The sequence below is a fragment of the Copadichromis virginalis genome, linkage group LG3 (assembly GCF_057382275.1).
Source record: "Copadichromis virginalis isolate Kocher_CV1m ecotype Utaka linkage group LG3, C_Virginalis_male_GT1.1, whole genome shotgun sequence".
In the NCBI taxonomy this organism is placed as follows: domain Eukaryota; kingdom Metazoa; phylum Chordata; class Actinopteri; order Cichliformes; family Cichlidae; genus Copadichromis; species Copadichromis virginalis.
The window spans coordinates 2,255,671-2,281,361 of NC_140620.1; the positions used below are offsets into that span (position 1 = coordinate 2,255,671).

Below are 25,691 nucleotides of genomic sequence, written 5' to 3' on the forward strand. Positions count from 1 at the left end.
GAAACTCTTGAAAACCAGTTTATTAAAGTAATTACCTCAGAGAGGTTGGTTTGTGTGTTTTGCAGAAAAAGCAACACATCATCCGCATAGAGACTGATTTTATGTTCTATGTTCTTACATTTTATGCCCTTAATTGTTGTAGCCTGTCTAAATGCTGCTGCTAGAGGTTCGATAAAAATTGCAAAAAGTGAGGGGGAGAGTGGGCATCCCTGTCTGGTGCCCCTCAGGAGACAGAAGCTGGAGGATGTCTGGTCATTTGTTCTGATACGAGCCGTTGGGGAATTGTATAATATTCTTATCCAGTTTATGAACGAGTTTCCAAAACCAAATTTGTGTAAAGTTGCGAATAAAAATTTCCAATTAACTCTGTCAAATGCTTTTTCTGCATCTAGAGATAATATTATGGCTTCGATGTTTTTATCGTATGAGTAGTCTATTAAATTAAGTAATCTACGAGTGTTTGTTGAGGAGTGCCGACCTTTTATGAAACCAGTTTGGTCAGGATGAATTAAGAGGGGGGTCATTTTCTCTAATCTCTTTGAGAGAGCTTTGCAGATTATTTTAAGGTCTACATTTAAAAGAGAAATTGGACGATAGCTTGAGGGAAATAAAGGGTCTTTGCCTGGTTTTAGCAGGAGACTAATGTTGGCAGAATTCATATTTGGTGGTAGTCTGCCCTTTTCCTCGATTTCCTGCAACATGCTGTGGAATACTGGTGCCAAAATTGTCCAGAATTCTTTGTAGAATTCTGCAGGGAAGCCGTCTGGACCTGGAGCCTTATTATTGGGCATACTTATCAGGGCTTCCTGGAGTTCACTTGGCGTCAGTGGCGAATCGAATTCCATTGCTTGACTGTCTAGTAATTTTGGAAGAGTTACGTTGTCAAGAAACAGATCAATTTCATTTTTAGATGGGTTTATTTGTGGTGAGTATAAAGTTTCATAGAAATCCCTAAAAATGTTGTTTATTCTTCCAGGATCATATATTGTGTTCCCCGATAAATCTTTAGCAGCACATATAGTTATTTTTTCTTTATTTATTTTTAGCTGGTTAGCTAGAAATCGACCTGATTTGTTACTGTGTTCAAAATTCTGCAAGCGAAGTCTTTGTATAAGGAATTGTGTTTTTTTATTAATAGTTTCATTTAATTCTAGTTTTGTTTTGCATATTTTGTTCAATGTTTCCTGATCTTGGTGGGACGCGTAGGCTTCTTCTAGTGATTTGATGTTTTTTTCTAATTCCTGAATATTTTTGTTTTCTTCTTTCTTTTTGTGTGATGAGAAAGAAATTATTTTACCTCTCATCACAGCTTTCCCTGCTTCCCATAGAACAGAAGCAGATATTCCGGGAGTGTCATTAAAGTCTAAATATGAAGTCCATTCCTTTTTAAAGTATTTAATAAAGTCTTCATCTTTAAGTAGTGATATATTAAATCTCCAGTTTTTACTTGGCGTAGTATTATTCTTGTGCATTAGTGTTAAAGATACAGGAGCATGATCGCTGACAGCTATAGGATGAATCTCAGTGTCTGAAATGTCACACAGCAGTGAGCTGCTGACCAAAAAATAATCCAGACGAGAGTAGGAGTGATGAACATGCGAGAAAAAAGTATATTCCTTACTGGTGGGGTGAAGAGAGCGCCATGCATCGCAAAGACCAAAGTCGTTCATATACTGTTTGATTATATTTGTGGACTGCCAATTACGCTGAGTTCCTGTTGTGTTGAGCCTATCCATTTCTTCATTTAGTCCAAGGTTGAGGTCACCGCCAAGAATGAGTGTGCAATCAAGGTGTTCAGAGAGTGCACTAAAAAAACCGTGGAAGAATGAGGGATCATCAACATTTGGACCATATATACTAACAATACATAGTTTTTTGTTCAATATTGATAGTTTAATAATTAGAAATCTACCCTCTGGATCTATAACTGTATCGAGTACTGTAAAATTAACATTTTTATGTATTAAAATTGCTACTCCCCGTTGTCTAGAATTATAACCGGCTGCAAACACGTTAGGAAACTCAGGTGTTTTAAGTTCATTTAAACCTGTGACAGGTTTGTGAGTTTCTTGTAATAAAACAACATCTGCCTGTAGTTTTTTAAGCTGGTTAAATATTTTTAACCTCTTTCCTCTGGTGCCAGCTCCATTTACATTCCATGTGACAAACCTCAGCATGCCCTTAATTGTGCGTGTATGTTTAATGATGTATGCTGGGTGTTTCGTTTAAACGGGTGGAGAGAGTGTGGAAACATCCCTTGTTTGTAAATAGAAAGAGAAAAAGAAGTGTGGTGAGAGACTCCATAAGTCTGACTATGTGTGTGAATATTCACTAATATGAACAAGCGTGGCTTGCTTATGTGTCCTGCAAGTCTGTGCGTGCTGTGAGGCTGTTGTGAATGTGCTGCCGTTGAGCTGATGTGTTTGCGTGATCGTGTTGTGAAAATATGGAGAAATAGAGGGTGTTGTTTGTAGGTGAGTGGGGAAGTAGGTGACCACAGCAGTGAAAGACAAGAGAAAGAAAGAAACCACATGAACTGTGAGCGACAACAAAAAAAAAGAGACGAAACGGAAACATTCCAATTAAAGCAATGACGGAGGGTGACGGTGTTATATCTGCTATGACATCATATTGATATTACTAGGTTAAACACATTTTAAAGGAGAAAGTGTGAATGAATAAGAAAAGAGTGTAGCGGGTTCTTATCTGGAGTGCAGTCAGTATAACCACGGTGTGGTGCCGGGGTCGCGGTAGAGCTGTCCGTCCACGTAGAGCCGGTCCACAGCGATGACAGCACGGGAGCCTTTCTGGATAAAGCTACGTCGAACTGGGAACAGGACCTTGCGTCGTTCCAGGATCTCTTTGGGGAACTGGTCGTTCACGCTGAAGTCCGTTCCTTTCAGCTCTCTGCCGCGACTCTTCACCTGTTCCTTCTGTTTGAATTGACTGAATTTGGCCACAATAGGCCGTGGTCTCCCGGTCCGCGACCGCGCGCCCCCCAAGCGATGTACTCTATCGAAGTCGATGTTCTTTACGGTGTCCTCCGGCAGCTTCAGGTGGATTTTAATGAAGCTTTTCACCGTTGCCTCTGCGTCCTCTCCGGCAGTTTCTGGAATACCAGAAAACACAAGATTATCTCTCATGCTACGGGCTTGTAGATCGATAACGGACTCTTTTATTTTTTTATTTTCAATGTTTAGCTGGGTCACGTTATCGGTGAGAGATTTAACCGACTCCCGTAGCGTGGCATTTTCAGCGGCAAGCGTTTCCACCTGCCGCTGGCTGAATTCCAGGGATTCTCTCAGAGATTTAAATTCCCGGTGTAAGATCTCCACCAGGGACAGCCTCGCATCGAAACTGGACAATCGCTTGTCGATTGACTCCAGGATTTCTGCGATGTCTTTGCCGGCAGGCGATGTTGTACCGGGGGAGTCTGCCTGGCGACTTCTCTTCGATGACGGCGTCTCGATTTTGGCCGGGGAAGATGCACTCTGGGCCTTATGCATTACTAAATCTTGAAAACAGCGGTCGATGTAATCTTGGAGAGCGTCTAAACTCTCCCCGTTGTCCTCCAGGGTGTTAGAGATGATAAAACAGATGTTGTTAGTTATATGACAATTGATTAGTATATTTGGTAATACTGAAGCTTGGAAAACCTTTGTTAAACTCTATGCTACCATTTGCTTTTTCTCCGCCAAAATCTCCGGCGTCTGACGTCACCTACAACATCACTTCCGTCACTTACCTCACTTCCGTCCGTCACTCCGAAAAGCTTCTTACAGAAGACGTTACAGGTCTGTGAGAGCCAGAGATTTTCCATGTTTGAGGTGACCAAATACTTATTTTCCACCCTAATTTACGTATAAATTCTTTACAAATCCTACCATGTGAATTCATGGATTTTTTTTTCACATTCTGTCTCTCACAGTTGAAGTGTACCTCTGGTGCAAATTACTGACCTCTGTCATCATTTTAAGTGGGGGAACTTGCACAATCGGTGGCTGACTAAATACCTTTTTGCCCCACTGTATATATATATGTATATATATATAATGTTCTTCCTCTACACCCCCCCCCCCCCCCAATTTTTTTGCACATGTCGAGGAGCGTGTCAGGCTACATTTCACTGTGTGTTATACTTGTTTAACTATGCATGTGTCAAATAAAGAACCTTGAACCTTGAACCTTGAAAAGGCTGATCCACTACAGGAATGGGACACAACGGAGCTGGGGCTATGACCTGATTAGGTTTACCTGCAATCTGACATACATGGCAACTGTTGCAAAATTTAGAAACATCACGCTTCATACCAGGCCAAAAGAAATGTCTTAATAGTAGCTGGTATGTTTTCGTGATGCCCAAGTGTCCCGACCACTGGCTTTCATGGGCAAGGGCCAGGATTTTCTGTCGGTACACAGAGGGCACGGCAATCTGCTTGACCTTACTCCATTCTGCACCTTCTGCACCTGGTGGAGACCACTGACGCATCAGAACATCCCGTTCTACAAAAAAGGCTTGTTGCTCTTTCTCGACTTGCTCAGCACTTACCGTACGTTAGAAACAGCTCTGTAGTGTTTCATCAGCTAATTGAGCTGCTGATAGCTGGTCTCTAGTCAAGGGCAGCAAAGAGACCTTAGGAAATGGATCAGGCTCCTCAGGTTTCACTGAGTCTGGGGGTGACAGAACATTGTTTCTGTTAGTGGGTACATCATTCTCCTCGGAAAATGAGGACATCAACACAGAATCAGAGAGGGCAATATCAGTATTTTTACGAGCTTGTGCTCGAGTAATTGCACAGGCTGGATACAGCCCAGGGTGCATAGAAACATCAGAGGTTTTCTGATTCAGGGGGTTGTCTAAAACCTCCAGACGAGGGAGCACTACCCCTCCTGCAATATCATTGCCCAACAACATGGCCACGCCCTCTATTGGCAAGGCCGGGCAAACAGCAACAGGGAAAAATCCTGTAGCAATGGTTGATTTGATAAAAACTCTGTGAACTGGTCTGGGAGCGTAACCCATCTCTATCCCCCGTAGAACAGAATTAAAACCACATTCACTTTCAGCAGAAAACGGTAAGACACTTGCGAGGATGACAGTTTTGAGAACCTCCGGTGTCCCTTAAAATACGCACAGGTTTTAACTCAGATGGATTGTCAGTTAGCGATACTGAGCCATCAAAAATGAATGGTTCGAAACAGGGGTCTGGCACCCTACCACCACAACCGTGGACCTCATGACGGGCCTCAGCTTTTACAAAACCCACCCCTTTGGGTTGCTGAGCATTTGATGTTTTGCGTTTTAAGGCTAAACAGTCAGCAATGACATGTCCAGTTTTATGACAGTAAAACATTCACGGTTTTCCCTGGACCCAGACACTTTAGCTGTGTGGGGCTGTTGCACAGGGCTAACCCGTGGCTTCTCACTGCCAGTAAACGAGGCTTTATGAGTGAGCACAAACTCATCAGCAAGAACAGCAGCAGATGCGAGTGACGTCACTTTCTGTTCATTTAAATATAGCACAATACGCTCAGGGACACATTTCTTAAAATCCTTTAACAAAACTAATTCGCGCAGAGCGTCATAGTTACTCGCTTTCGAAGCAACACACCACTTATCAAAGAGAACCCCCTTTTCCCTTGCAAACTCCACATAAGTTTGGGCTGGCAACTTCTTTTGCTGGCGAAACCTCTGCCTATAGGCCTCGGGGACTAGCTCGTACGCCTGCAAAACAGCCGTTTTAATGCACGAGTAATCTAAAAGTCCCTTAAAGAAAGCGCCGCCACCACCTCTTGGGCTTTGCCGGACAGTTTGCACATTAGCAAAAGAGGCCAAATCTCACTAGGCCACTGCAACGTGCCAGCGATACGTTCAAATGCTGCAAAGTATGTATCAACCTCAGTTTCTCTAAACGTGGGCACTAAAGAAATGCACTTATTGATTTTAAAAGCAGAAGTGGACGAGGAGGCGGGACCGGAATTGTCAGCAGAGACAGATGAGGCTTGAGACTGAGACTCCAGCTCAAGCTTTCGGAGCCTAACGGCTTTGTCTGCCTCTATCTCCAGCCATCTTATTTCGAGCTGAACCCGCCTGTTCTGGGCCTTCTCCTCAGCCTCCAATTGGAGACGTGCCAGCCGCACCTTCAGCCGAGCTCCTTCTCTGCCTTCTGAACTCCCAGAAGAGAGTGGGTCATAGCGAGGAAGCGTGCGCGGCGTTTTTCCCCGCTCATCCCCCTCACCATCCCCACCAGAACCATTTTGGCCCTCTTCCACTACGGCAGCTTGGCTTGGCACACCAGAGACCACAGGCAAAACAGGCGCTTGAAGCACACCAGCTCCCACCAACTTGTCCACCACTAAAGCTTTTATATCACACTTACGGAGGGTTTTTGAAACCTGCAGCTGAAAGTGATCCACAATTTGCAGCAAATCAGTTTTGCGACGGCTATTGATAATCTCAAGAGATGGGGCAGCTATAAAGTGCTGTAAACAAAACGCAGCCGACATTTTATTTTATTTTTTTAATTTAACCCCCCTCCCAGGAACAAAGACCCCCCTATGAGGGATCCCGGACGAGCCCCCACTTATGTTACGACCCGGCTCTGCTAGGCGACAGCGGACGTAACATAAATGAGCTCAGAGACCAGGGGGTTAGATAAGAAGAAAAACATAAGGTTTATTAACACAACTGAAAACCGTTAGTGAAACAACTCACTAGGCAAGTCCTTCAATGAATGAAGAATCCTCAGCCTTTTATACTCTCAGGTAATTGCAGGCAGCTGTGTCATTGGTCTGTCGTACTCAAGGCTCCTGCAGCAGCCAATGGTGTGAGTGGTCTGACACGCTCTGATCTGCATGAAGTTGGGGCGGGCATAGGTCCGGGCCAGCCAATCCCCCGTGAGTCCTGGAGCACTTTGATTTCCATAGAGGAAGGCGGGGCCACCTGGAGGCCAGAGGCCGTAACAACCAGAATATGTAATAAAGCAATAGACCTTTCAGCACAATTCTATTTTTTTCTGTGTAATATAAATATAAAATGTAATCAAATGAAAAAGTTTTTTTTAAACTTGTTTTATTAGTTTTAGTCTTTTAACTTTATGCGTCAAGCAAAAATAAAATTATATGCAACAGTCTGACTGGTAGAAATGTGTTTAACATTTAAACCTATTTTCTGCATATTCCAGCATATCAAATGAAATAATTTTTTGTGTTTACACTCACTATTGTGAGTAAAAACACAGTAAAAAATAAATAAAGTCAAAGATTCAGCAACTCTTAAATTTATTGTCACCTGTGTAGCAGGAGTGGGGCTGGTGGAGGTTTGCCTGGTGCCACAGCGGTCATGTCAGTGGGGGGATCCGGGGGTTTCTCTGTGAATTTAATTTTTCGCTGTAGAAAGAAGTTTTCTTCCCATGCAGAGTGTACAGCGGATGCTAATGTTTTTGTCACTTTTTACAGAATCAAACTCAAAGTAATGTCAGCATTTCCAAGATTTAAACGCTGCGTGGTCGGACTCTCTCCGGCACTCCATGTTATCCATTGTTGATCTACACAAGTCTGTCCCCACCGACGTCGCACACTCGTACGTCATTGTCACAAGACACTCTTACAAATTAAATCACAGTTAACGCAGTGTGCTTACGGAAAAGTAACAGTAATCTAATTACTTTTTAATAATCCCTTACAATACTAATTACTGGAAAAAAGTAATCGGATTACTTGTAACATGTTACTGCCCATCTCTGCACATAAGTATGTCATTGTTTTAGTCCAGAGTTACTCATACATGCCTAAGAAATGCTCCAGCTCCTCAAATAAGTGAGGTAATACAGTTGCAGGTGGATGCCAGTAAGGTGGGTGCTAGAGCTGCTCTTCTGCCTAGCAACACCCTTCATGTTTTAATTAACCAATGTGCTCGAAATAAAATTGGTATTTACTGTTTTGAAATTGATTTCATGAAAGTATTTAACTTCATTTGGCATAACGGACTTTACTGCAGAATTCCTTAGTGTAGTCAAATTTATAAGAGAAAATTGTTGAGCTGTTAAAATGGGAGACAATCCAACAGAATGTTCCACCCAGATTTATGAAGTTTGTCACGATTTAAGACATTTAAATATTGACATAAATGAACATGTGGTCCTTGACCACAGGTATCAGCACATTAACCATGAGTGAGCTCATATCATAAATACATGTATCATAATAAATATCTAATAATATCTAATAATATCCTAACAGCAGCAGATATTCAGTATATCAGTAGAATTCAGTCCCTCATAGGTTCAGTGCTCTTAACTGTTTTTTCTGTTATTTTCTGGATTTGTTAATAAGGATGAACACATGTGTGTTTAAACATGCCCCACTGCAGCACATTAGTAAGACGGAACAAACAAAAACCCTTTTCCCGTAAAGGCAAATCAAAGAAGACAAATAGAATGACATGGGGTAATACTGCTGGGTCCAGAATATGACTCATTCGCAGCAGTTTTACATCTCAGTTTAAAAATGAGAAAACATATCCATCCACACTCAGCAGTGTGACTGTCACTGCTGTTATTTCAGTGGGCTGAAGTTTGATCTGTGGTGTTTACCAAAGTGCAAGAAAAGCTGTTAAACATGTTTCATTTTGAATCCTTACAGAAATATTGTTATATTTGTCTTTTAAGCAAATGTAGCAGTCTGTGACATCACTGATGAATCCATCCGTTGTGTTTGAGCCTGTTATCACTACACAAACGTTTGTTTAGTCTTTCCCGAAAAATAAGGTCAAAAACATGGCAGTCAGACATCCCACGCTGGGTAAAGGGCGCTGTTGGTGGCTACACTTACTGTAACGCCCAGTGATTTTAGAGAATATCAGTAGTTACACACTACAGTGAGATATCCCACCACTGACGGTAAGAAAATGCACATTATTAAGTAAAACAGGCACATTCGAAACAGAAATAACTTCTTGTAACAGCCGAATTAAACTCTGAGCTGATTTAGAAACATCACCTCGGAGCACTGTATGTTACTGTAATGTTTTACACTGAATGACAAACTTTACTGTTGTCTATAGTTTAGTGTTCAGTGCTGAAAGCAGGATTGGGATTTTGTAAATGTGTAAGTGATTGACTTTGTGGAGATCAGAGTACATGAGTGCGTTTCAAACACGTGGCTGTTATGTGGGTGGGGACGATCAGCCGATATTTAGCCGAAGCTGACACTGAGAACGATCACAACCAGTCATGGACCGTCTCTGGATCCTGAGCTGCACTCTGTGTGTCCTCCTGAGCTGGATGCATGTGGATCAAGCGGTGGCTGAACCGTGAGTTTGTCTTCAGCGTGTTTTTGTCTGTGTGAGTTGTTCACTGCAGTAACTGCTGTATGTGTGATGCTGTATGCAGCCAGTACCTGGTGGCCATTCCTGCAGTTATTGAAGCTGGAGCTGAGGCCAAATTCTGTGCAACTCTCCGACAGCCCAGTGGGACTCTGGTCATGACTGTCACTTTGATGTCCCGAGAGAAGAACACAACCTTATTCACGCATACGTCAAATGAGGCCTTTCAAACCTGTGTTCAGTTTGAGGTTGGCAACCAGCACTTTCACACACAAAGTGTGTGTTAGTTGTTATCGTAAGCATTATAGGCTTTAATGACTATCTAAATATCCCACTGTCTCAGGCTCCTTTGGTACAAAAGGAGGTGCAAAATTTTCAGGTGGAGGTACGAGGAGACACATTTTACTCCAAACAAGTCAGAAAAGTGATGATCCGAGCGTCTGATCCCGTCACATTCATCCAAACAGACAAACCCATCTACCTCCCTGGACAAAAAGGTAACAATGTGCTGTTATGTTATATAAGACATGTAGTTCATTCAAATTCCAACATCATGAGCAAGCTGCTCCACCATCTCCAATTTGTGTAACAAGTTTTATTGTCCAAAATTTGGACACACATACAGTGATTGATGTGAAATGTTTGCTTCAAATAGCAAAATTTTTTCAAGATATCAATACGGTCGATCGACCGAGATGTTTGTTCGCGCTTTGAAATCTGACTCCATCTTTGAACATAACTACCGTATTTTCCGGATTACAAGGCACACTTAAAATCCTTTCTTTTTCTCAAAAATCAATAGTGTGCCTTATGTATGAATTCTGGTTGTGTTTACTGACCACAAACAGATTTTATGTGGTACACAGTGCTCAAAAATGTGTGAAAAAATGTTTTAGTACGCCTTTGGTAAGGTACGAAGCCGCACCGCTTGATGGATTGTCGGAGCATTACAGCTAGAAGAGTCAGAAGCCTCGCGGACTCGGTCTAATCTGGATCCTAAACGCCGTCTGCTTCAGGTCCTAAAGTCAAACGAACACTGCAGCATCACTGAGAGTTAAAAACTGTCTAAATTCTTTCATCTGTAATAAAATGATCAGCCTTGCTGCTTTACCAGGTGTAACAATTAAGTTTAACATCCAGGCATCCATGCAAACAGAATTTATTAAATGTAACAGAGTTAGAAGTTAGCAGGAAGTTAGCTCGCTGGTTTTGCTAGCTACCTAAGCATGATATAGCATGTTGTGACTGAGAGATTTCTGGATAAAAATAAAATGTAAAGCTCTGCTATCACTTCCAACATTACTGAAGTTGGACTACCTGGTATACAATGTTGTGCTACGTGATCGCTAGCGACACAGCTATGTTAGCATAACATAAACACAGTGAAGCTGGAGGATGAACGCTAACTTTTTTCCACTCAATAAAAGTTTCCGATGGTTTTTGACAAATGCAATCGCATGGAAAAATGCTTTAAATGGACCAAACTTCAGTCAGGAGAACAACTGAGATAATCCATCCACAATACCAGGTTAGTCATTATTATAAGATAAGATCACGTTTATTAGTCCCACACGTCGGAAATTGGTTTTGTTACAGCAGAAAGTGGACAGTGCAAAGTTACATAACAAAAATTATAAGGCGCTTAAAGCAGTGTGCTTAATTTCTCCACACTATAGGCCTATTCATGAGAGAGAAATGCACTGAAAATTACCCTCTAGGGAAGGGCGTAGATTTCGTTTTGGCATTGGTGGGGACGAATGATTCAGATTTTTTTTCCTTTTTGTCTTTGCTTCTTGATAAAAAAGGAGAAATGTACTTGCCTACATACACTCTAAGAACTAAAACTGATAATTACTTAAATATTTTGGTGCAACACTTTTACACTCAAAAATAATGAGTAAATGCAACAACAATCACATCTCTTAAATACAGCTTATTAATTGAGTAAATCCAACTAAAATGGAATAAGTTGTTATGAACAATTAAAGATGTTACAGTAACATACAAAATTGAGTAAATACAATTGAAAATGTAAGTTAAAACAACAGTAACCAAAAGTTCAAACTACATAAAATTTTAATTAGGAAATGCTGAAATGCTTGGCACATTTAACCTACACCATTACAATTATTTGTTTTTAAATAATGGTTCAATTTACTTAATATTTTTAAGTTAACTTAAGCAAAAACGTTAATTACAATTAAGTGTTTATTTTATTTATACACACACACACACACACACACACAGAGGAAAAAAGAACCACGTCAATTCAACATTGTTCACAATGATTTATTTTAAACAGCTTTTTTGTGAATCACACATTTAGCAGATTCCTTCTCTGAACACAGTGAGCTGAAATCTGTTCTACATTCAGTGGATAAAACTTGGATAAAATTTCAGTCACAACAGCCTTATATAATAAAATTGCATCCAAATTGGCATGCTTGATAAAACTCTGTAAAACTGGCATATTGATGCTAACAACAAGAAAAATGTACCTGCCATACAAAGAATAAAAGTGGCTCAAGTGAACGCAGTGCTTTACCTTTTCAGAAAAGGTCAAATGACAAAAATAAAATTAAGATCCCAAAAAAATATAAATCCTGAAAAAAAAAAAAAACATTTGCACTGTGACATAGTTTTTGAACATCTTATTTTGATTCCAAAAAATTGGGAAGATTATAACTAAAGAGTGACCAAAAAACATCCATAATGATACTCTCCCATTTACATCTTAATGTGAATCTGGAAAGTTAATACAAAAACACAGTTTATGGTACAAACATTATTCATGAACAGGAATGTCAAAACAATGTAATGTCGCAACTGAACCTTTTGGTGAGCATTACATGTCACTTAACAAGTCTAACACTTTAAGAACAGCCCTGTGAAATTTTGTCTACAATGAACAGAGGTCATTTTTCAGTCTTTGAACCTTGACAGAAAGGTTTCCTGGATCCAGCTCCATGAACACTTTTCGAAATGCTTCAAATGTGCATTTGAAATTCTTGGGGTATTTCAGATCCAGAGCATAGCACAGTCCCAAAAGATAGCAACAGGCTTTGCTCAGATTCCCAAGTTTGCCCAGAACAGTAACGCCTTCAATAACAATACCCACATCAGTAGGTTCGCCTGACCTGTCTTGATTCTGCAGCAGGTAAATCTTCATCACCTCCTCAGCCAAAGCCTCTTCAACGAAGACAGCATCAGCACCGTCCTTTAAAAAGAGAAACAACTGTTTTAAGCTCACATATTTCCAAACATTGAAACAAAAAGTTTCATTTGTATGACATCACCGGTACTCATAATATGTGGACACTGCTCCAAAATCTTTGAGCAAATGCTATTCTTTTGTATGCTTTGAAGTGTTTGCTTTTTTTCTTTAGAACAGTATCTTAAAACTTTTCTATGATCTCACAAGCTAAAATAAACTACTAATATTCCTAAAACAGATTTATTGCACCAACCTCAAAGGTTTTGATTAAGGCACTTGGATCCTCTCCCAGATGGTCAATGAAACATCTGATGATGACTTCTCGATGGAATTTCCACTCTGTAAAACAGGAAGTCTCAACTGAGGCAAAATTTGCACATTTAAAACATGACTTACCATTTCTAGCTTAAACATAACTATTTTTTTTCTGTTGTTGACCTGTTTTCACACCCACCATCAAGGTAAGAACACCTATGGAGCTAAAATATTGAACAGAAACCTAAGAAAAGCCGTTTTTAGTGGAAGGGCCTCTTCAATGCTGTGTTGGAACATTTTTGTGGTTAGAAAATGCAATCTTCCTTACCTGAAGCAGAAGGTTTAACTGTGCCCTGTGGCGTTGTCCAGCAGCACCTTTCTTGGCTTGAAACAAGGACAGGAGTTTGGATGAATACAAGTCCAACGATGACATGAACTTTGGTTCAAGGTTCAGGGTCGTGATCCTATGAAACGCTGCACTGACCTGGATGGGAGAGGACAAAAAATCTGAAGGCCAAAATTCTGATTCAATCAAAAAAAAAAAAAAATCTACCATTTTTTGCAACCTGGACTTTATTTTCTAAAATGCAAAAGATTAATTTACGCATCCAGACATAAATCCATATAAGTGGATTTGTTCAGTATGCAGACTAAACCCTTAACATAAAGTATTATCTTCCACTAAGCTTCTAAATTTTATGTTATGAAGTGCTTGCACTATTTCCCTGTGAGATTGTATAATCTTAGAGGGAAGAGGCGGAGCCAGGTTGCCCTCTGAACCATCGTCTGCCTGGCAGCGATGCGAGAGGAACACACCTCTGAAGTGGCGCACATATTCAGAATCGCGTCAGCGGCTTTACAGAGAAAGCCTTTCAGCTCCTCTGGCAGCTCTGCTTCCTCCACCTTCCTGGAGATGACAAATGCTAGCAAGGCAGTGTTGTTAGTCACTGCAGCTGACTGAACAGTGCATTGATGTTGCTTGATCAGTGAACCTTGCGATCAGCTGGTCAAGTTTGGCGGGATGGGCCGGTCGCTGTCCAACGACCTTGGTCATTTTGGTGCCGAAAACTGAAGCGAGGCTCGGCTCCAGAGGGGGAACAGGCGGAAAACTCCGGTCTGTGAAGCCCTCTGTGAAGCCCTAGGTAGAGACCGGTGCTCTAATCTTCGCTGGCTCTGCTGCTGCCTCAGAGAGGTTGGTCATCATCCCTGGGAATTGAGGCCAGATGGGATCTGGGCAACGAGAGTGAGCGGAGCCATACCTTCCCGCCAGATCATCAGATGGGGGTGGAGCCGGCTGAGGGACGGGAAGTCCCTTCTCACCAGCTGCCTCCTGGATGATGCCAGGCAGATCCAGGAGCAGCGCACCAACAACTGGGAGCGGCGTCCTTGCCGACATGTGAAGGCCAGTGGTGGATGAGCGTCGGCTCATCCACCCTTCTGTCACCAGGCTGCCCAGCTGGGAGGCAGTGGAGCTGCCACCACTGCTGTTTTCCTCACGGTGGGTGGAATCATCCAATTCCGGCCCACCATCGAAGAACTCGATGGCTTCTTCCAGCGAGTACCTCTCTTAGCGGGAACGCCTCCTCAGCATCAGCCTTGAAAAAGGCTGACCTCCGCTGCTTTTCCTCTGGCAGGAGGATCTAACAGGGGCGGCAATAGGATTAAGGTGTGAGGGCGAGGTCCGCATGGTGAGGACCGAGGCAGCCCACGCAGACGGCATGTCGGTCATACGACATGATGTAGCCGGTCTGGCAGGATGGACACAGACGGATCGTCTCGCTGGACATCTTCTGGCTGGCTGAAGAAAAACGGTAGAGCCGATTTCCTGGTCTCACCGTAACTTATACTAGACCAGGGTGAGGCCCACACAGCAGGTGGGCGTGGACTAAAATACTTCAGTGCTGCGCGCACAAGGGGAATACCCACTTAAAGGGCTGCGCCTATACTCATGGTGACACTGGATGACAGACCATGAACTCATCAATATATTTACCGAACTGAAAAATTCTCAAAATTTAGATTTGGCATTTGTATGACTAAAATAACCCACCACAAAACCAGTATAAATATTTAGGTGGTATCACCATCCACTACTCAGCTTGTATAAAACAATATCATATTCATCACATCAACAAATTTAACACATCAAGTCCTCTGAGTAAAATTACCTGCTTTACTTTGTAGTTGATGCAGATTTTTTTCCTGGTGGTGAAGATGGTGCTGAAAAAATACAAATCAAAACTTTATCATTACAAAACATGTCACTGAGTAATCTGCCATAACATCAATCTCTTATAAGAAAGTTTAGCTTGGATTGAAATAAACATTTATTTATGTAAATTGGGAGTAACTAGGCAAGGCAAGGCAAATTTATTTGTATAGCACAATTCAACAACAAGGTGATTCAAAGTGCTTTACAGAGACATTAGAAACAAAAACAAATAAAAAGCATGATTTAAAATTGATTAAAGCAAGCAAACAAACAAACAAAACAGTATATAAAATCAGAACGGTAGATAAAATCAGTAGTTAGTGTAAGTTTTGAAATTTAAGCTTAAAAGTGTGGATTTGGTGCTTTATTCAAATGCAGATGAGAATAGGCGAGTCTTCAACCTGGATTTAAATAAACTGAGTGTTTCTGGAACTATACTAACTAACTATATACTAACTATACTGGAAATGATGGCACTTTTGGCTTGACCAAAAGGACCAAAGCTTTTTTTTTTTTCATTATTTTCTGGGATCTGAAAGGAAGTAGGGCCCCGAGTCTAAATTTACTTAAGGCCCCATAGTACTTTGGACCGGCCCTGGATGAGGTAATCTGCTGACCCGGGCGGTCCTCTCAGCGTTCTCTCAAAAACTGGCCCTGTTCGGGACAAAGCTGAAAGCAGCGTCTTATATGCTCTGAAAGACCCCACATAGAACAAGAAAGCTAAGCAGCATGGTTGCTGCTATGAACTGTTCCGCGGGCAGGTCTTCTTAGTTACCAAAGCCATTGATGACGTCTGTTCATCTCCTCCTGAACAACCTGACAGAGTGAGTCAGGCCGCGTGACTACCGCAGCTCCCGCACCGCGACTCAACAGGGCCATTTTCTAGAAATGTCTGAGCACACCTGCTTTCACGTGGTTCCTAAAATGCCCCCGATTAAACGGTGAGGTCGCTGGTACCGGGACATTCCGGTCAAATTACCCGGAACGCAGATAGCGACTCAGAACGTAAAAGGATAAAAGGGCGCGGTTTCCGGCCGCCTTGACTGGAAGACGGGTTGAAAACTTAAATTAACGTGCACAAACACGCCACCAAGTGAGCCACCATGACAAACGCTTTCTTCAGAACATGTTATAAAAGAACGGTGTGGATAAAGACAGCTAATGTAAGAATTGGTCACTTACCTGAAAACGTTACCAAGTCTGCAGTGGATGTGTGTCTGTCTCGTTCAACGTGCAGAAAATCTCCCATGAGGCCATGCTCCTCGCGCGCGGTACATGCCAAAGGTCATTAGTCTTACTCAAAGTTTTAAGTTAGTATTGGGGGACAAAATTATATTGATTTTGAACCATTAATAATTAAAGTTAAAGACAATGATAAGTATGAATACCAGTGTCTCAGTTATTATGAGTACTTTCTATGAGATATATTGAGTAGATTTAAATAATGAACCCTGTGTTTCAAATACAGAATTTTTTCTTTTAAATAAACTTGAACAAAAGAGCTCAGTTCAACTCAAAAACTGGTGTTGAAAATTTAAGCATTCTTTTCAGTATTTTCAACTCAAGATAACACTTTTGTGATTTTCAAAGATTTAATTTAAGTTAAGTCATTAAGTCATTTAATTTAAGTCATCTAACTTAGAATTATAATGATATTTACTAAGCCCCTGAATAATTTTTTAGGGTCTATGCTATTCTACATGCTTTTAAATCATTAAAAATTACAATTGAATTACAAAAGTATTTTAGACTTTAGTTTACTTCAGCCTTATTCAATATAAATCAGGTATCATACAAAAAGTTAAAAATAACTTCAAATTCAGCAGGGCTGGACTCGGACAAAATATCGGCATTTTGACTAGATTTTCAATTTTTTTGTAGTTTATTGCACTTTTTTGCAATTTATGTAATTACTATGCACTTAATGCAGACATATTATTAATAATTTGGGCTATAATGGTTGTATTGATGTATAGCAACTTGAAATGCTCCCAAAAATGGCTCTACAACATGTAAAAATATAATATAAGCTCTGGTGTGCTTGGTTCTATGGTAGGTCTTAAAGGGTTAATGCGGCCTATATTCCAGTACGCCTTATGTATAAAAACAGACCCGTTTCAGACACGTTCATCGTCAGTGCGCCTTATGGTCCGAAAAATATGGTATTTTAAAAAACAACAAAAGGAAAAAAAATCCCACAAGTTTCATATTTGAGCTCACACTAATGACGAACTTCACATTGCAAAAGACAGCTACTGACAACGAATGGTATGCAGTTATTTCACAGTGATGAGAAATAAAACATGCAGAATACTCAGAGTGCACAACTTCCCCCAAAGGGCAAAGGCCATATTATATTTTCCATTTTGAGACCTGCTGCTGTGATGGAGAATTAGACAGTAATTCAAATTCAAATTCAAATTCAAATTTTATTTGTCACGTACACAGTCATACACAGTACGATATGTAGTGAAATGCTTGGACAACTGCTCGTGACCTAAAGAAAACAAAAAAGGAAAAGGCTATGAATACGATAGGAAATAAATATGAAAAATTAAAAAGGGTAAATTTAACTAGGAAGGAATAAAATATAAATTAAGGTTAAAAATGAAATAACTGTACAACACAAATTAGAATGAAGGGTAAATTTAACTGGGAAGAATAAGATAAAGATAAATATATAAATTAAAGTTGAAAATAAAATAACTGTACAACACACTGGGAAAGAATAAGATAAAATATATAAATTAAATTGAAAATAAAATAACTGTATAACAAAATACACAATACACAATATAGAACTATATAAGAATGTATGAACAAAATACACAAGAAGTATAAATAAATATGTACACAATAACAGCAGCGTGATTTAAGTGATGAAGTGAAAACAATGTCCAGAATGTCCAGTGTGTGTGTAAGAACTATATGTGTGGGTCAGTACTGTGTGGTGGTGTGATTGAGAGACCGTACCGCCTGCGGGAAGAAGCTCCTCCTCAGTCTCTCTGTGTTGGTCTTCAGGGAGCGGAATCGCTTTCCTGACCTCAGCAGAGAGAACAGTCTGTTGTTGGGATGGCTGAGGTCCTTCACGATCTTCCTGGCCTTGGTCCAGCACCGCCTGCTGTAGATTGAGTGCAGGTCAGGGAGCTCGGAGCGGATGGTGCGCTCAGCTGACCGCACAACCCTCTGTAGAGCTCGTCTGTCCTGCATGGTGCTGTTCCCGAACCAGGTTAAGATGTTTCCCGCCAGGATGCTCTCTATGGTGCACGAGTAAAAGTTCCTGAGCACCTTGGAGGGCAGTTGGAAGTCTCTCAAGCGTCTGAGGTGGTAGAGACGCTGTCGGGCCTTTTTCACCACGGTGTTGATGTGACAGGACCATGACAGGTCCTGCGTGATGTGAACTCCGAGGTATTTGAAGCTGTCCACTCTCTCCACTGGGCACTCGTTGATGACGGGGGTCTGGTAGTTCCTCTCCTGCTTAGTGCTGAAGTCCACTATCAGCTCCTTTGTCTTACTGACGTTTAGAAGGAGGTTGTTCCTCTGGCACCAGTTCTCCAGATTCCTAATCTCCTTCAGGTAGGCCGTCTCGTTGTTATCAGAGATCAGGCCCACCACGACGGTGTCGTCAGCAAACTTGATGATGGTGGTGGAGCTGGTAGTGGCCACACAGTCATATGTGTACAAAGAGTACAGCAGGGGGCTCAGAACACACCCCTGGGGGGCTCCAGTGCTGAGAGTGGTGGAGGCTGAGACATGTCCGCCCATCCTTACTGCCTGTGGTCTGCCAGTTAGGAAGTTGGAGATCCACTGACACATAGATGAGCTGAGTCCCAGATGCTCCAGCTTGGTGGTGAGTGTGGAGGGAATTATGGTGTTAAATGCAGAGCTGTAGTCTATGAAGAGCATTTTAACATAATTCCCCCTTCTAGTGTCCAAGTGAGTGAGTGATGTGTGGAGGAGATGAGAGATGGCATCGTCTGTGGAACGATTTGGACGGTAAGCGAACTGTAGTGGGTCCAGTGTGTCTGGTAGTGAAGAAATGATGAAGTCTCTGACCAGGCGTTCAAAGCACTTCATCACTACTGAGGTGAGGGCTACAGGGCGATAGTCATTGAGAGAAGCAGGGTGGGGTTTCTTCGGGACAGGAACAATGATGGACTCTTTGAAGCATGTGGGGATCACCGACTGAGATAAAGAGATGTTGAATATCTCAGTGAACACAGGAGCTAGCTGGTATGCGCAGTCTCTTAGGATACGACCTGGGATGCCGTCTGGTCCTGCTGCTTTCCTGGTGTTCACTCTCTTGAAGGCTCTCCTTACTTCATGCTCGGAGATGACGAGCACGTTTCCGGTGCGTTTTCAGCTTAACTTTGTAATCGGGGACAGATAGCACAAAATGAATCATGTCTGAGTAATGCCTCTTAGTTTATTTCAGAGTCAAATTCTTTTTATGTGAAAGTTTAACGGTTTTAATTTTTAAAACTTCACAATAAAATAAATATGTTTAAACATGGCTTTGGAATTCAAAGTACAAAAAAATCGTGAGGGAAGAATATGGAGGGCCTCGGGTGCCCAAATGTATTAAATACATAAATAAATAATAAATTAAATGTGTCATTAACTAAAATATAAATTAGCAATATCAGTTCAATTTCAATAAATTCTATACATATGTCTCATACATGTCAGTCCATTATCTGAGATCTGTCTAGGCTTGCTGTGCAGGGTAACCAATCAGATCCATGTTTGATAAGTTGCAGTGACTTTGTTTTAAAGTACAAAGAGAGAAACAGAGGTAACCTCTCAATTCTTCTCAAAGTGAATTTCAGAGTCGTTGCGATGGATAATAAAATGCGACCTGCCAATCAGCTGGTGAGTTTTTGAACAGTATTATTAATAATGCTGTTTGCAATTTGGATGCAGTGATTTACACAACAGTTTCTTAACTCCACCTGTCTTTCTTCCTTTTTCTTTCAGTATGATGTCATTGAACTTCAGGTAAGAGGGCGCCTCTAGAAAAGGCTTTTCCTTCTCTTGCAAATGCATCAACACAACACTGAACACATGCAGTCAGACAGACTTGAAGGTTCCCTGCTCACTGCTTGCATACACACTGCTTCTGCAGTATTACTCCAAGTTACTGACAGTGCAAGCTTTAAAAACTGGACAAAGTGGGTTGCATGTATGTAATACACACCGTGCAGGGGTCTGTTCTGTCACTTGATGCCCCACATGTGAAAATAAAATGACAGTGATTAAATCAAATTAATAATTTTGATTTAATTACTCCACAAACACAGCCACAGCTTCCCTGTCATTACAGCTTAGGTTTCTTTATATCACTTAGTTTTTAAACATTTATAAACAAGTGCTTCACATCTAGAAGAGGACAAAGCTGGCTACAGATGAAGACAGGACATCTTTATGTCCCCCTAAATTTATATTGTCCCGTTTTAGCTCTAATGTTGTTGAAAAGGAAAATAAAGAATCTAGTTGGTACTGTACTTACACCTGTGTAGTAGCTGTCACTGTCACTTGATTTAACAGGATCCTCACAGTAACAGGATTGGACAGTGGCTAAATGAAACATCCAATAGCAGAATACTGCAGCTTTCTTACTCCTTGGACGCTGAGGCCCCTGAGGGACCGTACCAGATCATTGTGTCAGTGGGTGAGAGGAAAATATCTCACAACTTCAAAGTGGAGAAATATGGTAAGTCAGTCTTATTTATTCTTAAATTCTTTGTTGTAATGGAGTGCAAATGCTGACATTCATATTTCCCCCAGTTTTACCCAAATTTGATGTGACAGTAAATATATCTGAAGAAGTGAGTATTGGGCAGGAAGACATTGAAGCTAAAGTGTGTGCAAAGTAAGGAAAAGTTCTTTCAGGACAAATTATGTGTTGTAAATTCTGGAGTTTGGAGAGCAAATGACTCATAATGTTTACTTATTTTTCTTAAACAGGTACACGTATGGACAGCCTGTACCAGGACGTGTTACAGTCAATGTGTGCAGACCTATTAATTTGTATAGAGGTTTTGGTATATTGGTGCACAGTGAGGATGATTTGGCCCTATTGCAGATAAGTGCGCCCTGCCACACAGAGACAAAGCAGGTACAGTTATGGCTTCATTTCTCTTTTTTCCCTGATACTTTGGGTACATTCAGGCCCCTGCATTAGCATTACAGCAAACGGGTTGCCTGCTCTACCCAGCTGAACTGGCGCCGTGTGTCCTCTTTACTTTATTTCCCTACAGTTCATCGTCTCATACTTTCATCCACGGATTTGAATTGTTAGTGATATCTCATCTTTCTTGGACGGACGTGTCAGCTCCAAAGGAGTGAAGTGGTTATTGTTGTGCCTAAAAGGCTGCATAGGTTGTGTTGGTGTTTCTAATATCTGCTAGATGATTAGCTTTACTGGTAGGGCTAAAGCAAGTGGTGTGTCTCATCATGTCTGTCACACAAAAGAATACAACTTCTGTGGGAAATCTAAGAACTTCAAAAATACTCTGATCTGACTGGGACACCTAAACAAACTGAACAAATATACACATATCCAAAGATTCAGCTCCTGTTAAAAGTTTGAACAATTTACTGAGTTACTGCTCAGTGTTGGGAAGGTTAAAGTGTATTCCACTACAGATTACAGAATACATGCCTCAAAATGTATTTTATTCCGTTACGTTACTCAATGAGAGTAACATATTCTGAATACTTTGGATTACTTAATACATTATCATTCTTTTTACTACTACATGAATGAACTATTTCTGTGTATTTTATTACTATTACTGAAGGCTACTCTCCACACCAACACCAACTGGATGTTTAAATCTTAATATAAATGAGTAACAGTAGGTGGACATTAGGTAAGGCTACACTTTTTGCAGTGATCTCGTATAGAAAACTATTCCGCGCGTATATAAAACAGGTCCGCGGCTCCGATAGCTTTACTTTGTTGTCTGGGTCAACTTTTTGAGAGACAGAGAGAGGCGTTGAAAGGCTGCTCCAACGGAGCTTATTGTTTCGGAGGAAAACACGAACACAGTGTAGTCGAGTCTCAATACAGTGGCTTTCAAAAGTATTCGGCCCCCTTGAACTTTCCCACATTTTGTCACATTACAGCCACAAACATGAAACAATTTGATTGGAATTCCACGTGAAAGACCAACACAAAGTGGTGGACATGTGAGAAGTGGAACAAAAATCATACATGATTACAAACATTTGTTACAAATAAATAACTGGAAAGTGGGGGACATAGCTACAGTGGTTTACTGAAACATGCAAACACAAATGGAAATGCAACCTGAACTCTCTCAGGCAAGCTTCCATGAGTTCAAGCCCCGCTGTTGTTGGCGTTTGTTTTAGATTCAAAGAAGGAAATGGGAGTAAAAGATTTGATTTGATTTGATTTGATATACCTTTATTAGTCCCACAAGGGGAAATTTCATAAGGCTGCCGACCTATTGCACGCAATGGCGGCGCCATCTTACCTTCCGACCATACATACATGACACAAAACATCACATGGGGAAGACAGGTCAGAGAGGTATAACAATGGAAAATGCACCACATGAGGAAAGATAAGGAGAAAAAAATAACTCCCCTGGATGGATCGACAATGGGATAAAAGTTCAAACTGGTTCTTTGCTAAGTTGTCTGTTATGTGTAGAAACAATAATCCCTTGAGGCAGGTGTCCTTGTTGTGCTTGGATGGTTCATAGGTCAACATAAAGTGCCTGATCGAACTGAACTGGAAATGAATGTAAAAGCTGCCAAAGTCTCAACACAAACTGCTCAAGCCCATTTTAAAAATTCCCAAGAAAGTTTATTTATTTGGAGGCCAACAAACAAACACACAAAAAGGTAGTGGGTGAAGATTTTTTTCACAGTACTGTATAACATATATATGGTAGTACTGAGATTTTGAGGATGTAAATGAGATGCTGCTGGGAAATTTAAATGATACAGTGGTTTTGTGAGGTGATGCCATCATACTGCTATACAGTCCCAGCTCGACAGGATGTTTGGGATGTTGTGGAGGATACGGCGTCTGTGTTTTCCAAAAAGAATTTCAGATTTCGAATCATCTGAGCACAGAGCATTGTTTGTCGTTTTAAATGAGCTTTTGCCCAGAAAAGAATGCAGCGTTTCCAGTTCGCATTCGCATTTGACTTCTTCTGCACAATGGAGCTTTAACCTGCGTTTGTGGGTGGCATGGTGAACTTTGTGTGCAGATATTGATTTGTGGAAGTGTTCCTGAGGCCATGCAGTGATCTGAGTGGCAGAATGATGACAGTTTTTCATGCATTGCTGCCCGAGGACCTGGAGACTGCAGCCATCTGATAGTGGATTTTAGCCTTATCCTTTGCATGTTTTGATGACATTATGCGCTGCAGATGATGAAATATTCCCCGTCTTGATAATTTTACATTAATGAAATTATTCTGTCATTGTTCTACAATTTGTAGACACAGTCCATTGCAGATTTGTAAACCTCCGCCCATCTGTATTTGTGAGAATCAGAATCAGAATCAGAAAGGGTTTTATTGCCAAATGTTGAGCAGGTTTACAACATTAGGAAATTGCTGCGGTGCTTCAGTGCAAACATACTGTCATAAATTACGCTTAAATAGACATGAAAATAAAATTAAGAATAAGAATTAAAAGTGCTAAGTAGACAGATATATACATGATATATACATGAGTGCAGGTGGTGATCAGTGCCAAACATGGAATGATGCAGTGAACACAGTGTAGGGTCATGTGTTAGTGGTGGGGACAGTCATACGGTTATTGTTCATGAGTCCGACAGCAGAGGGGAAGAAACTGTTCTTATGGCGAGAGGTTCTGGTGCGAATGGACCGGAGCCTCCTGCCTGAGGGGAGCAGGTCAAACAGACTGTGTCCAGGGTGAGAAGGGTCAGCTGAGATCCGAGCTGCACGCCCCAGTGTCCTGGAGGTGTACAGGTCCTGCAGAGATGGGAGTCTGCAGCCAATCACCTTCTCAGCAGAGCGCACAACACGCTGCAGTCTCTGTTTGTCCCTGATAGTGGCTCCAGCGTACCACACGGTGATGGAGGAGGTGAGGATGGACTCGATGATTGCAGTGTAGAATTGCATCATCGTCCGTGTTGGCAGGTTGAATTTCTTCAGCTGCCTCAGGAAGTACATCCTCTGCTGGGCTTTCTTGATGACGGAGGTGATGGTGGGCTCCCACTTCAGGTCCTGGGTGATGGTGGTACCCAGGAAGCGGAATGAGTCCACAGAGGTGATGGGGGTGTCAGTCAGGATGATGGGGGGGAGTGGAGCTGTGTGCTTCCTGAAGTCCACAATAATCTCCACTGTCTTCTGGGCATTCAGCACCAGGTTGTTGTGGCTGCACCAGGACACCAGACGTTCAACCTCCCTCCTGTAGGCAGACTCATCCCCGTCCGAGATGAGCCCAATAACGGTGGTGTCATCTGCAAACTTGATTAGCTTGACAGACTGGTGGGTGGAGGTGCAGCAGTTGGTGTACAGGGAGAAGAGCAGAGGAGAAAGAACACAGCCCTGAGGGGAGCCGGTGCTGATGGTCCGGGAGTCCGAGACATTCTTTCCCAGCTTCACATGCTGCTTCCTGTCCGTCAGGAAGTCAGTGATCCACCGGCAGATGGGATCAGGCACATTCATCTGGGAAAGCTTGCCTCGGAGATGGTCTGGAAGGATGGTGTTGAAGGCAGAGCTGAAGTCCACAAACAGGATCCTGGCGTAGGTTCCTGGGGAGTCCAGATGCTGCAGGATGAAGTGTAGGGCCATGTTGATGGCGTCATCTACAGACCTGTTGGCTCTGTATGCAAACTGCAGGGGGTCCAGGAGGGGGGCCGTGAAGGTCTTGAGATAGGAGAGAACCAGGCGCTCAAATGACTTCATGACCACAGATGTCAGAGCCACGGGTCTGTAGTCATTTAGTCCAGTGATCCTAGGTTTCTTGGGGACAGGGATTATGGTAGAGGACTTGAAGCTGGCAGGCACATGGCCTGCAGTGAGGAGTTGAAAATGCCAGAAAACACTGGGGCCAGCTCGTTTGCACAGTGTCTGAGGGTGGCAGGAGACACACCGTCTGGGCCGGGAGCTTTTCGAGCATTCAGACTCCTAAACTGCTTCCTCACATCTGCTTCATGAATATGAAGAGTTGTGGTCGGAGGAGGTGGTGTGAAATCCTCTTTTGTGTGGGGTGAGGGGGCGGGTGTTGCAGGTGAACAGTTTGAAGGTGGTGATGGCTCTATGGAGGGGGGAGAGGTGGGGGGATGAGTGTCCAAAGTGTCTCTATTGTTGGGGCCGTTGGAGGTGTGAAGGCTGCCTGATGGCTCGTCAAAACGACAGTAGAAGTCGTTAAGGGTGTTGGCTAAGAGCAAGTCGTCAGTGGAGTGGGGGGTTTTAGGCTTGTAGTTGGTGATATTCCTAAAACCTTTCCACACAGAGGCCGAGTCATTCTCTGAGATCTGCTGCTGCATCTTCTCAGAGTGCTGATGTTTAGCAATGTCCACTTCTTTAGTGAACCTGTACTTGGCCTCTCTGTAGCAGTCCCTGTCTCCGCTTCTGAACGCCTTTCTCTTTTCCAGCCACAGCTTTTTGAGTTTAGGAGTAAACCGGGGTTTGTCATTGTTATAACTCACCCTGGTGCGTGATGGCACA

General features: G+C 42.0%; 3 protein-coding genes across 3 annotated transcripts in view; 1 reads left to right on the top strand and 2 right to left on the bottom strand.

Moving 5' to 3' along the window:
• Positions 1-5,757: 5,757 nt before the first annotated feature.
• On the bottom strand, positions 5,758-6,507 carry LOC146712275 (uncharacterized). Its single transcript, XM_085436121.1, has 2 exons — positions 6,274-6,507; positions 5,758-6,234 (listed from the first exon to the last, which is right to left on the bottom strand). Exons 1-2 carry the CDS (start codon positions 6,505-6,507, stop codon positions 5,758-5,760), a joined length of 711 nt encoding a protein of 236 aa, XP_085292247.1.
• Positions 6,508-9,183: 2,676 nt separating this feature from the next.
• The window catches only part of LOC146712276 (alpha-2-macroglobulin-like), a 65,918-nt gene continuing 49,410 nt past the window's right edge, over positions 9,184-25,691 (top strand). The window contains exons 1-8 of the mRNA XM_085451994.1: positions 9,184-9,313; positions 9,393-9,573; positions 9,669-9,822; positions 19,826-19,878; positions 19,984-20,004; positions 20,554-20,719; positions 20,794-20,878; positions 20,974-21,124. Coding sequence (XP_085308120.1) covers positions 9,234-9,313; positions 9,393-9,573; positions 9,669-9,822; positions 19,826-19,878; positions 19,984-20,004; positions 20,554-20,719; positions 20,794-20,878; positions 20,974-21,124 — 891 coding nt within the window. The 5' untranslated portion in view covers positions 9,184-9,233. The remainder of the gene's footprint in view (positions 9,314-9,392; positions 9,574-9,668; positions 9,823-19,825; positions 19,879-19,983; positions 20,005-20,553; positions 20,720-20,793; positions 20,879-20,973; positions 21,125-25,691) is intronic.
• On the bottom strand, positions 12,164-16,429 carry LOC146712277 (uncharacterized). Its single transcript, XM_085452062.1, has 5 exons — positions 16,189-16,429; positions 14,963-15,014; positions 13,123-13,278; positions 12,793-12,894; positions 12,164-12,542 (listed from the first exon to the last, which is right to left on the bottom strand). The coding sequence occupies exons 3-5, from the start codon at positions 13,225-13,227 to the stop codon at positions 12,225-12,227; spliced, it is 525 nt and encodes a 174-aa protein (XP_085308188.1). The 5' UTR covers positions 13,228-13,278; positions 14,963-15,014; positions 16,189-16,429; the 3' UTR covers positions 12,164-12,224.

Bases quoted from the DNA above. Each gene is read 5' to 3' on its own strand.
- LOC146712277 (XM_085452062.1), bottom strand. From the start codon at position 13,227: ATGTCATCGTTGGACTTGTATTCATCCAAACTCCTGTCCTTGTTTCAA. The intron at 12,895-13,122 runs GTAAGGAAGATT...GCCTCAGTTGAG, and splicing joins AGTTAAACCTTCTGCTTCAG to ACTTCCTGTTTTACAGAGTG. The intron at 12,543-12,792 runs GTTGGTGCAATA...CTCTTTTTAAAG, and splicing joins CCTTAATCAAAACCTTTGAG to GACGGTGCTGATGCTGTCTT.
- LOC146712275 (XM_085436121.1), bottom strand. From the start codon at position 6,507: ATGTCGGCTGCGTTTTGTTTACAGCACTTTATAGCTGCCCCATCTCTT. The intron at 6,235-6,273 runs GTGGAAGAGGGC...GGGGATGGTGAG, and splicing joins TGCCAAGCCAAGCTGCCGTA to GGGGATGAGCGGGGAAAAAC.